We start from the raw sequence: 15,000 nt of genomic DNA on the forward strand, positions 1-15,000 counted from the left end.
AGAGAGAGAGAGAGAGAGAGATATGAGATGAGATGAGGAAAAGAAATCGGACCGTCACTGGCTCGTATCAAAAGAACTTAACAAAGCGTCAAAGAAAAATGGTCTGTTGGAAGAAGAAGGCGCAGGGGAAGATACAATAAAAAAGTAAGTTAGGAATAAAAAACGCGTACATCTCTAAGGCTACAAAAGAAGAGCGCCTTTTCAGAGAGAGAGAGAGAGAGAGAGAGAGAGAGAGAGAGAGAGAGAGAGAGAGAGAGAGAGAGAGAGAGAGAGAGAGAGAGAGAGAGAGAGAGAGAGAGAGAGAGAGAGAGAGAGAGAGAGAGACGCAGGCCAAACAAGACACAGTGTAGCTTGGAAGAAGAGATGAGAAAAAAAGAGAAGGATGAGTAAAGTCTCGAAGTGTAAGAACAAAGGCAAGGAGGAAGAGACGGAGATGAAGCAGCAGCAGAAACAGAAAGACGAAGAGGAAGAGGACTCGGCAAAACAGTAGCTGGAGAAATAAGAGGTGACGTGGCAGGTGCAGAAAGACAAAAATGAGTGAGACGAGAAAGAGAAGATGACCTTGATAGAAGATGATGCATGTGCTGAGAAAAAGGAAGTGGAAAAAAAAGAAGGCTATGATAACAGTGGAAGAAAATCAGAAGTAACAACAAAAATAAATAAAAAAAGAGACAATAAACAATCAAAATATGAGAAGAGGAGGCAACACACTAACTAGCCTATGAAAAATAAATGAGAGCGAAAAAAAAAGCACCAGAAAGAGAACCAGGAGCGAAATACGACACGGAAGAAGTAAATGAAGAAAAAACAATGGAAGAAGTCTCAGGCAGACATATGCACTCACAGTTCACATCGAAAGTGGAGCTGTTGGTAACTGTACGCTCGAGGAGGGCAGGGCTGGCGGCGGTGCAGCGTAGTGTGGCGCCGTGGTCCGTCCAGTTCACCTCGAGCTCGTGGAATGTCCTGCTCACGTTCTTCTTCGACAGGTCCTGAAGGATGACGAGAGGAGGAGGAGGAGGGTGTTAGAGGAAGGCCCTTTGGTGTTCACTGGCAAAGAAAAGGTTTAGACGGGATAGGGATGATTGAGACAAAAAAAAAAAGAGCAGAGAATAAAGGTGTTGGCAGTGGTCTCTTTTCCTTTTCAGGTAAGAGAGAGAGAGAGAGAGAGAGAGAGAGAGAGAGAGAGAGAGAGAGAGAGAGAGAGAGAGAGAGAGAGAGAGAGAGAGAGAGAGAGAGAGAGAGAGAGAGAGAGAGAGAGAGAGAGAGAGAGAGAGAGAGAGAGAGAGAGAGAGAGAGAGAGAGAGAGAGAGAGTTTGGTAGGTCACGTCTTGGCCCTGTCAGAATCTGGAAGGTCAAGGTAAGTGTCCATGATTGAAGCAATTTACGTGTCTCTCGGAGGTAATTAAGTGAGGTAAGGAGAGTTCAAGACCAGGTGGAAGGGGGAACAAGGAGAAGAGAAGGAGGAAGTGGAGGAGGAGGAGGAGGAGGAGGAGGAGGAGGAGGAGGAGGAGGAGGAGGAGGAGGAGGAGGAGGAGGAGGAAGAGGAGGAGGAGGAGGAAGAGGAGGAGGAGGAAGAGGAGGAGGAGAAAGAGGAGGAGGAGAAGGAGAAAGCTTGCAATCCGAGAGGTAACTTGAATTACATCTGAGAGCAATCCTTCATCATTCCTTTTACAGACTCCTCCCTCTCTCTCTCTCTCTCTCTCTCTCTCTCTCTCTCTCTCTCTCTCTCTACACTTGGACCTGTTTCAACGCTCGCTCGTTTTCGCCTTGTTTCCTTCCTCTCTTTACTTTTTTTTTCCTGTTTCTCTTTCCTGTTCTCCTTTGCCGTTTCATTTTTCTGTTTTTCCATCCGCATTCACTCTCCTCGCTTCCTCTTACGTTGTGAGCGTGTAATGTGTGAATTAATTTCCACTTCCTAGCTCTGTTTTACGAATTATAACGTGAAAATAAGGATAAACTGCTTTTTCATACAACATAAATTCTCTCTCTCTCTCTCTCTCTCTCTCTCTCTCTCTCGGTTCGCCATTTTCTAGAAAGCTTAGGAGCTCCACTCTATAGAAATTACTCTTCGGCTTCGTAATGGCGTGGCAATAATGTCACTACTAAAAAGCTAAACTTCAAAGGAACGATTGGTGCGAGCGTCTGTGGCACCAATGAAGGCGGAGGAGGAAGTAAAGGGGAGGCTGGCGATGAAAAAATCGACACGGGGAATGGAAGAATAATGTAGAAGTGGCCCTGAAAAGGAGGAATATTGATATGGAAATGGAGAAGAGAGGAAAAGTAAGAAACGATACTTAGGTCTGGAGAGAAAGTGAGAGCTTGAGGTGGTTTAAGTTTCTCTCTCTCTCTCTCTCTCTCTCTCTCTCTCTCTCTCTCTCTCTCTCTCTCTCTCTCTTAATATTTCGAGTAATGAAAACTTACGTTAATATCATTATTATCATTATCATTGTTATTATTATTATTATTATTATTATTATTATTATTATTATTATTACTACTACTATTATTATTATTATTATTATTATTGTCATTGCTATTATTATTATTATTATTATTATTATTATTATTATTATTATTATTATTATTATTATCATCATCATCATTATTACTACAATTATTACTAATGCTCTTATTCTTATTATTATCATTATCATCATTATCATTATTATTATTATTTTTACAATTTTTATTATTATTATCATTATTATTATTATTATTATTATTATTATTATTATTATTATTATTATCATCATTATAACTATTATTATTATCATCATTATCATCATCATTATCATCATTATTATTGTTGTTGTTTTTGTTGATGTTTTGTTCATATATTTTTTCTTATCGTTTTGGTTGCTCTTGTTGTTGCTTTTCTTATCATAATCATTCTAATCATAATTTTCATTACAATAACTAAAATATTTTCATGATTACTATTACTGCTATCATCACTGTCACCTCCACTGTTTAACCTTTCTCTCCTTCGAGGTCAGCAATGGTGCATTTCATGACATACATTTGCAAGGAATTCCGTCGCTTAAAAAGAACAATCTCAAAGTACAGTGAATAATTAACATGCACTTGAGATATCCCAGGGAATAAGACGGATTTATACTGTGATGTTTCCAATGTTCAGTAACTACTTGTAAGGAATGAGTGTTTGTCGTTCAAGTCTGCTTGTGTGTTACATCTGTAATAGTGCTCTTGATGTGTTCACGTGGTCTTTGGTGTTACCGAAGTATTCGTAATGGTGTTTGTGTATACTGTGTAGTACTTGACGCTGCTGTGGTGGCTTGCGGTACTCTGGCTGCGTCCCTGGCTGGTTGTGAGGTTCCCCGGAACCCATGTCCGTGCCCGTCGCGTCACGCCTCTTTAGCACCCGTGTTTAAGCGAGCGTCGCATTCATCTGCATGTTATTTGCCTTCCCCCTCAGCGTGCGTGAGAGCCGCGACCCTCGGCAGCAGGGAACAGGCTGACTCGATTCAGCTCGACACAACACGACTCGGGGCACCACATCGCAATTCAAATCGACGCAGCGCATTAGAGTTTGGCTCAGCAACAAGCAGGCTGATGCAGTACTTCTCGACATATACCCATTCACTATCCACTCGGCACAAGGCAGACGCGGCGGCTCTCATGCCTCGCCTCACATCACGTATCCATTTTTCACGCCCCTAAAACGCATATCAGTGCGACACGGCTCAAACAGGGATTGTCGTGCAAGCGATACAACGCACTACTGTTCCCAGGCGTGTATTTCCCTGAGCCGTACTTCTTTACGGGGAAACATGAGTGAGAGTGAGAGTCGGAATCGGAAATATTGCGTCAGAAACATGATCCTCACAACTGAAAGCACTCACACGTTGGGCTATGAGGAAACAGACAACCAGTCTCTTCCTACCTGCACTGCTTGGTCAATCAACGTCATTCTGAATAACCATTCGGACACCGGGAGATGCAGAAACCAAAAATGAGTGAAGGCTCAGTGTGCAGTGATGCGCCTGTACTGAATGAACTATATACACTATTTTCTGAATGCGTTTCCAATTGCAACTAAAGAAAATTTCACGATACACTTCCATACACAATCTGTCAAAGGGAATAACAACCACATTGCTGAGATTCTTCTTGGGATATGTTTGGTGAATGCTTCGAGTTAAGCCGAGCTGCTAAATTAATCAAAGAGCAGAAAGTCAGAAGCCCAATGAGGAGTGTGAAGACTTACCTCCGTAGCAAGCATTTCCTCCAGACGGTCTGGTCGCTTGATGGTCCAGGTGAGAATGGGGGCGGGTCTACTGCCGAAAGTCTCACAGCCCACCTGGTAGCTCTTACCGGCCAGAAGCGGCTGCTCCAGCCCGGTGATGCGCACTCGCTGAGGTGCCACTGAAACACACAAACACATGCACGTCATCAAACACATACGTATATATATATATAGGAAACTGCCAATGGGCTGATTCATCCTGTAGATTCTATATAAATATCTAAACTTAAAGATGCCCATTGTTAGTCTACGAATGCTAATAGTTGTCTCCTCTTCGTCCAGTTTAAACATCCTTAACCCACATACACCCGAAACACATCTAAGTAATTACATTCCATCAAAATGTAGCATCACATAGCCGAAATGTGTGTGCTGAGCGGTATTAAACCTTCTGTTCTCAATCCATAAGAAGAAAGCAAGAGACAAAGAAAGAGGAAAGAATGAAGAACATAAACGCAGCCTTGACAAAACCAGCTGTGAAAATTAGTGACCCGCACATAGACAGAGACAATAGATAGTCTCCTCTCTTCACACTGAAAAACAAAGAGAAGGAAAAAACGGAACGCGGGATGATGGGCAACCGGCATCGGGTCGTCTGTGAGTCAAAGGAGTTAATGGAGTCCATAATTGGTTTATGCAAAACGTTTGAAGACGAGAGAGAGAGAGAGAGAGAGAGAGAGAGAGAGAGAGAGAGAGAGAGAGAGAGAGGGTAGGGTAGGGTAGGTAAAAGGCTTGGTAATAGTTCCGTAACAAGTGAGGGAGGACACCTTCCTACTGCAAGGGTTCCATGCAAAAAGCGACCGCCGCAATAACGTGAGCATATCGCTGAATCACGAGAAAGCAGACGCTATTGTAAAGTACTTTTCCAAGTCATGAAATGCTAACGTGAAAATAAAGAAAACAAAACACGCGCGGTCTTCCTCAGACACCAATCCTTCCTTACCTACACATAATGTTTACCGCGACCACCCAATGCCACTGAATATATTCTTCATTCTCATTTACTAGGCGAGTTAGAAAAAATGTCCAATTTGTACAAACATTACGTACTTTCTCTAGATGAAGAAATAGTTAAGACGTGAATTCACACAAAAAATGAAGCAAACAATTTGAGATTATAGATAATATCGAAGAAATTAGTACTACTACTACTACTACTACTACTATCACTACTACTACTAGTACTACTACTACTACTACTACTACTACTACTACTACTACTACTGTTAATTCCTAGGAGTATAGAAAGTTGTACACACGACTTGCAAATTCCCCAATGCAATGTATATATGAACATAACTAACAGAAAGGCACAAGCACGCATATAAGTACGAATGAAACTTGACCAGAGACTCACATAGAGGACAGAATCACTAACACTGATATCAAACCCACAGTCGCTGGAAGTGTAAATGAAAAAGGAAGCTAAAAATAAAAGGCAACAATAATGAAATGGAGAACCAAATTAAACTAGAGCAATAATAGGAACCACAAAGGGGAAGATTCCATAGAGGCAGTGTGAATGAAGCAGCTTATCAGAATGAGGTGAGGGATGGGACGAAGGGAAGAAGAGGAGAGGAAGGTGAATGAGGGAAAAGGATACCACAGAACGAAGGAACATGTACGGAAGGAGAACGAGTAAGCTAAGTAGGGGAGATATAGGGCAGCGATAAGACGTGAAGGCAAGGCAAGCAAGGGTTGTCATAAAGTTAATGGCACGAATCAGGCACCAATTAGAGGAGCAAATGGTGAGCTCGTATTCATGACCCTCCAAGAGACGATGACACTAAGGAGGAAGAGGAGGAGGAGGAGGAGGAGGAGGAGGAGGAGGAGGAGGAGGAGGAGGAGGAGGAGGAGGAGGAGGAGGAGGAGGAGGAGGAGGAAAAGGAAAAGGAAAAGGAAAAGGAAAAGGAAAAGGAGAAGGAGAAGGAGAAGGACAAGGAAAAGAAAAGGAGAAGGAGAAATAAAAGGAAAATGAGGAGGAGGAAGAGAAGGAGTAGGAGGAGGAGAAAGAGATGGTGGAAGAGGAAGAGGAGAGATAGGAAAGGAGAAGAAGGAGGAGGAGGGAAGGGATAAGAGAAGGAGGGAGGGGAAAGAAGAAGGAGGAGGAGGAGGAAGAGGAGGAAAGGGGGTAAAGCAGGAAAGCAAATAGACGATGAATAAGGTAAAAAGGAGTAGGAACACAAAGTAAAACAAATCTTGAATTAAACAGTAGCTGAAATATATTAGTCCTTACAAGGCTGAGGAGGAAGTGAAGGAGAAGGACAAGAAGGAGGAGGAGGAGGAGGAGGAGGAGGAGGAGGAGGAGGAGGAGGAGGAGGAGGAGGAGGAGGAGGAGGAGGAGGAGGAGGAGGAGGAGGAGGAGGAGAAGGAGGAAGAAGAGGAGGAGGAGGAGGAGGAGGTGATAGAGGAGGAGAAAACGAAGACAACAGCGATGAAAAACCCAACATGATCAGAATGAGAGAAAAAAAAAACAGGAGAAATATAAAAACAAACAATACGAAAGTGAAATGGACAAGACACAGGAGATGAAAGAGGAGGGATAAGAAAAAGAGGAGAAAAAAAAAGAAGGAGGAGGAGGAGGAGGAGGAGGAGGAGGAGGAGGAGGAGGAGGAGGAGGAGGAGGAGGAGGAGGAGGAGAAAAAAGAAGAGAAGAATAATGAGTAAGAGAAAGAGATGATATTAAGGAAGAAAGAAGAGAAAAAAATTATCCTCCCAGTAAATAGTATTAACACCTCTAGTACCATGATGCGTTTCCCTATTCGCTCTACTTAGTATCTGATGACTTTATAAAGCTTCAGAAACTCATGTAGGAGGATTGAAATAGTGAAAACTGTGGCCATTCATTTTCTGACCTCCATAGACCCTTCCTAATGTCAATAAAATGGTCTAATCGTGCACAAATCTCAAGTATTAAAGGGATTAAAACAACACTGAAAGAAATTGAGAACTTACTATTGAGAAGGAGGGTGAGGCGTGAGGTAATTGGTTCCGTGGCGTTGGTGTTGGAGGCGTGGCATGCTAGGCGCGTCATGTGGTGGTCAGGAGTGAGGCGGGGCAACATGAGGTCATTCTGTGTGCGCTCCCCGTCGATGGCTTCATAGGTCTCATCCACTATAAACTCGTGCGTCTTGTTGTGCAGCGTCCACCAAACCCGAGGACGAGGGCGGCCTGGGAGTGAGGCAGAAAAGGAGTAGCTAGTAAGTGGTGTCCCCGTTGACGAGTTACAGCAGGGAGGTAGTGGGGAAAGCCTTGGACGTCTGAAGAAAAGCGAGCGTGACACTGAAAAGAGGAAAGAATGGGAACAAACGGAGATTACGATGGACGAGGAACCGCAGAAAGAGAGAAGAGGCTTGGAAATAGTGAAAGGCGGTCAAAGGGAGGGAAAGTTGTGAAGAAAGCAAGTAAAATGTGTAGAAAACAACACCAGGAAATTAAAATAAGTTAATATGGAGGGAAAGAACAGAGAGGGAAAACATTATATATAGTAAACGCTAAAACACATAATTTAATGACCAAAATAATCACCCAATTAACCACTGAATGAAGAGTAACAAAAAAAAAAATCTGACACAAAGCGAAAGAAATAACAAACAGTTCACAAAATAAAACTGTGAATATTTTCGAGACGGGTCTAAAAGGACACGATGAACATAGAAAGAGAAAACAAATAAAAATAATCCACACATTCGAAACGTCAGGAGAGACCAGCTACAGACCCATCACAGTCAGACCTTAAACCCTATTCAATAATGGCCATGTTTTCAAAGATACACGAGGCATCTGTCGTGACATGTGATGCCGGAAAGGACTCTGCACTGGCACGGACAGGAAGAAAGATAAAAATAACATTGTTGAAACCCGCAATTTGAATAAGTGAGCAGGATGACGTGAGGGATGTACAACGTAGCTGGCTGTGGCTTACTTGTGAGGTCAGTTTTCAAGTCCTCGCCCACGTACAGTGTCTTTCGTGTTTTCTATCAACGTTGATTTCTCTGATCTCATAATTGCATCACAAAACATGACAAAGATACTTTCAGCACGTAGTGTATTTCATATTTTGTAATGCAAGTCCACTGACCTTTAACAATAAAAAAAAATGTATAAAAAAGGCCCACTTAATGCCAGGTCGTACAAAAATTCTAAATAAAGAAATAAGATAATGGAGGATAACGACATTGAAACTTCCATCATGAAAAAAAAAAAATTAAGTCATAGGAAGAAAATACAGAAGCAGGCTGCGAGTTCCAGAGCTTATCAGTGAAAGGGATGAATAGTTCAGAAAGTTGGTTAACTCTTGCATTAGAGAGTTGTATAGAGAAAAAAAGGATGAGAGAAAGAAAGTATTGTGCAGCGAGGACATTGGAAGAAGGTTGGCATGCAGTAACAAGACCAGAAAAATAGTATGAAGATAGCGATAGAAGATAGCAAGAGTTCATAGCAGAAATATGAGCGTTAGATATGTTTTTATTTTTGTCTAAACCATGACATGCACTTCACGTCCTTCATTCATGTTTTTCCCTTTGAATGAAATTTATTTCTTTGTGCATCTACTTATACCGCACTGACAGTTATATGAACCAATGGCATCCTAAAGCTTTTGGATTCTTTACGGTATTTGTCAGGTGAATGCTATTTTGGTAGCAGGAAGCGAGTGGAGACTTAACTTCCTCCCCTCTTCAACGAAAAAGAGAAAAAAAAACTTAATTCCCATCCACCAAAGTGAACGAAATGAAAAATAAAAGGTCCTAGTGAAATTAATATTATAGAATATAAATAAATCTTTCTATATCTATTTCTATATATTTATTTAACTATATATATGTTTCTATCTATCTATTTATTTCAGGTAAAATAGAGGGGGACTTTTTTTCAGTTTTAGCTTCTTTTTCGTTTGATCCTCATCTTCGCACGTGTTTGTTCACTTTTGTTTGGTTTGCTCCGGTGCTCGGTGCTCCAACTTGTGAGTTTTGTTTGGTCTCTTTGTCATGTTCGCCTCCGTGCCTTGATTAAAGATGTTTTGTTGTGCCTTTATACATTTGTCTTTTTAAGCTAGAAATGCAGGTTATGTTGCTTTGTTTTGTTGTGTGGTATAAATCTTCCTCTGTTTTACCTTCAAATTCTATACATAAATATGCCAAAATCACTGAACTTAATGTCTCGTTAACGCATTTATAATTTCCACTTTATATTACTGCTCACAAGTACACATCAATTTCATTGATCATGTCCGTTTCTCATGTTCTCCTCAAAACACTATTCAGAGACCCGCCAAATGTGTTTTAATGTTGTCAGTTTGTCACTTTATATATATATATATATATATATATATATATATATATATATATATATATATATATATATATATATATATATATATGTGTGTGTGTGTGTGTGTGTGTATACATATATATATATATATATATATATATATATATATATATATATATATATATATATATATATATATATATATATATATATATATATATATATATATATATATATATATATATATATATATATATATATATATATATATATATATATATATATATATATATATATATATATATATATATATATATATATATATATATATATATATATATATATATATATATATATATATATATATATATATATATATATATATATTTATCATACAATAATACTAGTTATCACTTTTTTTTTTTTTTTTTACTTAGGACGAAGTCTTAGTAAACAGTTTACAAACTCACACTTTTCCAATTAAAGGTCAAACCACAACAAAAGGTTCAGCATGATAAGAAGAGACTCGTAAGACCATTAGCTTGTCTACGAACCTCTTATTCCCTCGTCCACCTCAGATGTCACGGTGATGAAATAACATGTACTGTAGAAAAGGTTAACTTATCTATAAAGCAGACGAGGTAACTCGAGGTGTCAATGATACAATATGAAATTATAGTTCTTCAATGAAACTGAAATTCAAGAAACGAAAAGAATAAAAAGTGTAGCCAGTAAAGCTTCTTTAAGAATATTAACATAACTCATAAATACAAAGGTGAGAAAAATCCAGATGAAGAGCAGCTTAAAATAAAAGTAATATTGAAAAGCTACACTCTAGCAGACGCATAATTTTGAGCGTAATGAAGACAGGAAATTACCTTCGCGAAAACTGTAACCCCAAAGAACGAGATGAAAGACTCAATACAAATTCTGAGCTGCTTTATCAGTTTATATATATATATATATATATATATATATATATATATATATATATATATATATATATATATATATATATATATATATTGTATTATAGCAGGACATTTTCTGAATTGCAAATTGATGAATTTCTATGCATTTATAAATATAAACCTAATCTTAACAGTCAAGAAACATTAAGCCAGCTAATCATTATTCTATAGTCTCCTACCCACGTCACATCCTTTTGTTCTTTACTTTTAGATTCTCTTAGCTTTTATCCTGTCTCAGTTAATGCTTTATAGCTTTTTACTAGGTTATATGAAAAAAAACATTTTTCTATTTTCAAAATTGATTGGGAAATTAGAATTTAGTTTTTTTTTAATATTGTGCCCATTAGGTAGGTGTGATACACGACTGTGTCAGGGCTAGGAAATAAGAGAGGTGATCTCGTACCCAGGAACTCTATGGCCCGGAGATATCTGGTGGCGGAGAACGTACCACGCTCACGTATTTTACAGGTTTCAGTGTCTGAAGATGGGATTCTATTTGCCCCGAATCGTCACGTTCACAAGAAGAGAGTGAATAGATATAGTGTTTTTACTAAGACTTTTCTTGACCTCTCTCTCTCTCTCTGTCTGTTCTCTCTTTTTCCTCTCGTTGCCTCAGTTGGCTCCTTTACTCTCCTCCTGCGCTCCTCATCTCTCACCCCACGTGTCCTCAAGTAATGAAGAAAAGACTTACGCTGCGCCCTAATTATCTTTTGTAAATTGGTGCTACATTCTAATTAATGCCTCACAGTTCGGCTTTCTTGCTCCTTCTGCTTCCATCCGCTTCTTCATTAAAGCTTCTTATTTTGTTTCTTTTCTTCTTAACTTCTCGAAATTAAGTGAAGATAAGTTTTCTTCTGAGAGCGATTTTTATTATACCTTTGAATACATCTATCAGTCTGTTAGTTTATCGATCTATCTACCTTTTCATTAATCTCTACATATATCTATCGATGTATGTACTTAATTTAATTTTTCTATTCATATATTTTCATGTATCCATTTATCTATCTATTAATCTACTTATTTACATATACCTTTATGTGCATGCCTTCCTATCATCCAATCTATCAACCGGTTTATATATATCAATCGATTAATCTATCTATCCATTAATCGATCAAGGCATCCATTCATACATCCATCTACTTATTCAATTGTCTTTGTGCTTCTATGTATCTTTTCACAGACCAAGCTTACTTCTTGCCTACCTACATCTTTAAATGCCTATCTACCTTACGATCTCTTTATCTATCTGTTTATGTCTTTATCTTATTTAGGCGTATCTCAAAACGAGTTCTTACTCTTTGTTTGGCTTTTAAACTCTGAGAAAGTTTTAACAAGTTTCACGAGTTTTGTAGTCAAGTAGAAGAAAGTTTCAGCCACTGACTTTCCTTTTAAAAGATTTTTGTAGCTCATTAAACTTAACTTCCCATTACAGTGAAGGAAGGAAATATCTATCATGCTCTTCAAGATAACAAACACACACACACACACACACACACACACACACACACACACACACACACATGCAGTTCATCTCCTGTATTACTTTTAGATACTCCCTACCAGTTTCTTCTTCGCATTCCATCCTTCGACAGTTCTTTATTTATTTTTTTTTTTCATATTCATTCCTTCCTTTCTTTTTTTTAATCGCTCTTGACGATAACACCTCCTCCCTCCTTGTCCATGTTAAGTATTCCTCCTTGCCTTTGTCCAAGTATCATCACTAAGGCTCTCATCTCCTCCCGACCCTTAAAGCACACTCCTTGATAATGGCGTACTTCTTCTCCATTTTCTCTCTTAATTAGGAAAGACAGATATGCAAAAAACATTTTATATTTAGTATTCTTTTACTTTTCACTACGTATTTAAATTCAGATGCTCAATCTATCGAGTCTATATAACATTAGTTTCCTCGTTATCACGGTGCTTTGAATTCACACACTCACTCAATCAATCAGTCTGTCAATCTAACCTCCATTCACGATGCAGGACAGTCTCAGTGGACTCCCCTCATCTGCAGTGACGGTGAAGGTGACGGTCTTGCCTGTGTGTAGCGCCACGCGGATCATAGAAGGAGGCTTTACCACCGTTACCTGTGCAAAGGAGACATCAAAGACAGTCAGATTAAACCAATCACTCATACAATGTCCCAACTTATAGGATCACCCATCTTAGGTCAGAGTAAATATAGGTACAACTGAAGTGTATGATTGCCTAGAGATTATTTTTTTCTATTTCACTGGAACGATAGAGATTAAACCATTCTCTTAAAGATAATGCCTAAATGCATCCTTCTACAATTAAGGTTTGAGTAAATATGAAATTGCAAAAATAATTAAGGACTGTTTTTATTGAATCACTAAAAGCAACAACAAAAAGACCAAACACACACATGACAAGGTAAATATATTAGGTATAACTGAGGTGTGCGAATAAATAAACATATTTTACCTTTCCTTCATCAAAAAGGAGACAGTAATCAGACTCAGTTAAATGAAATTAGTCCTACAGACAATGCCCAGATTTATGTAAAGACCAGTTTTCAGAAAATACATAATTACCAAATCACTTGAATAACTAAATACAACTCATTGCAAAGGAAAAAACTGGCAATGTCCACGTTTCTACAACCATCAGTTTTAAGGCAGAGTAGATAATGGAGATATAATTGAAGCGTACGAATAATTAAAAATAACCTTCTTACTCATTCATCACACAGAAGAGCAGCGTCATAATACCCTCTGTTGACTTTCAGAATATAAGTCAACAGGTAACATTGCGCAGAAAGGGTTGATAGATAAAGTAACAGGGAAGTATCCACTATATCTCTTACCTGACAGGTGATTTAACAAGTATAGGATTATTAGTGCACCATCTTTTACGTAACATGTGTATTAAATGAGAACTGAAATGTTGTCAAAGTATTTATTACTTTATCTTTACTAATTAATGGAGTCATCCCTTAACCCTGTTTGCTGATGTATGGCAATGGACAGTGATGGGTGGCAGTAAGCATGCTGAAAAGCGGTGATAGTGCAGGGATGAAGGGATGATGATCATTGGTGATGGGTGGTGATGGGAAGTGACTGTGGGAACGGATGGTGATGTGTTATGTTTGGGGGAAATGTGTGATGATGGTGGTGAAAGAATCATTAATTACGATGTAACGCAAGATGGGGTAATTGAGATAATGACATCGATGGGTGATGTTTGGGTGACAAGTATTTTGATGTGATGGAATGGAAGAGGCTGTGAGAAATGAAGAGAACGATAACATTTTGAGGATGATTATAATAGTATCTATGAAATATCTGAAGAGAATGGCTGAATTATATTATTTTTTTACAAAGCACTTCGGAGAAAAGATAAATATGAATAAAATCATACCAACAAAAATTTCAAATGAAGGCTGAATATGAAGAAGCTACAAAATATTATTTCCTGATGAGGTTTTGAAGAGAGCTGGAAGAAAACAGACAGAAGGAAAAATAGACAGACAGTACAGACAATATGCAAGCAAAACCCAATTATCTCACCACATTTTCTTTTCCAAATGAATGCTCAATACGAAGAAGTTACAAAAAATATTTCCTGATGTGGTTTTGAAGAGAGTTGGGAAGAAAACAGACAAAAGGAGAAACACACAGACAGTAGTGACAATATGCAAGCAAAACCCAATAATTCCACCACATTTTCTTCAGCGATTTCGTTACTGAAAATGATTTGATAATGACATTTCCGAAGCCTTTAAACTTGTTAGACAGAAAAGAATATGATACAGACTCAAAAGTAACTTGCAAATCTTGTGTCTCTAAGAAATCTGTCCATGAATTTCAACTTCAACTAATCCTCCATGCTCACTCTGTTCGTGCTGATATCGCATTCTGTGAAATGTCAGCAAAAGATTCTTCGTACCTGACAGACCTCTGATTTGCATGTACAAGTAGCTATTATACACTTCAGTACCATTTCTTTGTTCGGTTTCTTACAACTATATCTGATTATTCCTGCCAATTTCTCTGTTAACAAATCTCTCCCATTATTTTTTTGCATAACTGGTATGTAAGTTTTATTTTCTAATGACTGTGTTTGAAATCTCTCTCTCTCTCTCTCTCTCTCTCTCTCTCTCTCTCTCTCTCTCTCTCTCTCTCTCTCTCTCTCTCTCTCTCTCTCTCTCTCTCTCTCTCTCTCTCTCTCTCTCTCTCTCTCTCTCTCTCTCTCTCTCTCTCTCTCTCTCTCTCTCTCTCTCACACACACACACACACACACACACACACACACACACACACACACACACACACACACACACACACACACACACACACACACAGTAAGCCTTCTACACACCCACCTATCCACCCACACGTGTCCCTCACACATACATACACTCACACATACAGGCACATTGTTGGAAAAATGTTGATAGGAAGGGTGGTGTAAAAAATGCGTTACCGATATTGATAGAATCACCCCAACACAGGAGAGTCA

The 15,000-nt window shown here is 38.7% G+C and overlaps 1 protein-coding gene across 3 annotated transcripts in view; it reads right to left on the reverse strand.

The window, feature by feature from the left end:
• Positions 1–15,000, reverse strand: part of LOC123513199 (neural cell adhesion molecule 2-like) — a 167,826-nt gene that overhangs the window by 23,819 nt on the left and 129,007 nt on the right. For all 3 annotated transcript variants that reach the window (XM_045270183.1, XM_045270184.1, XM_045270181.1), the window contains exons 5-8: positions 12,485–12,605; positions 7,223–7,438; positions 4,229–4,386; positions 845–989 (exon numbers count right to left, since the gene is read on the reverse strand). In XM_045270183.1, the coding sequence (XP_045126118.1) occupies positions 845–989; positions 4,229–4,386; positions 7,223–7,438; positions 12,485–12,605 (640 nt within the window). The remainder of the gene's footprint in view (positions 1–844; positions 990–4,228; positions 4,387–7,222; positions 7,439–12,484; positions 12,606–15,000) is intronic.

Source organism: Portunus trituberculatus, chromosome 35 (assembly GCF_017591435.1).
Source record: "Portunus trituberculatus isolate SZX2019 chromosome 35, ASM1759143v1, whole genome shotgun sequence".
NCBI lineage: Eukaryota > Metazoa > Arthropoda > Malacostraca > Decapoda > Portunidae > Portunus > Portunus trituberculatus.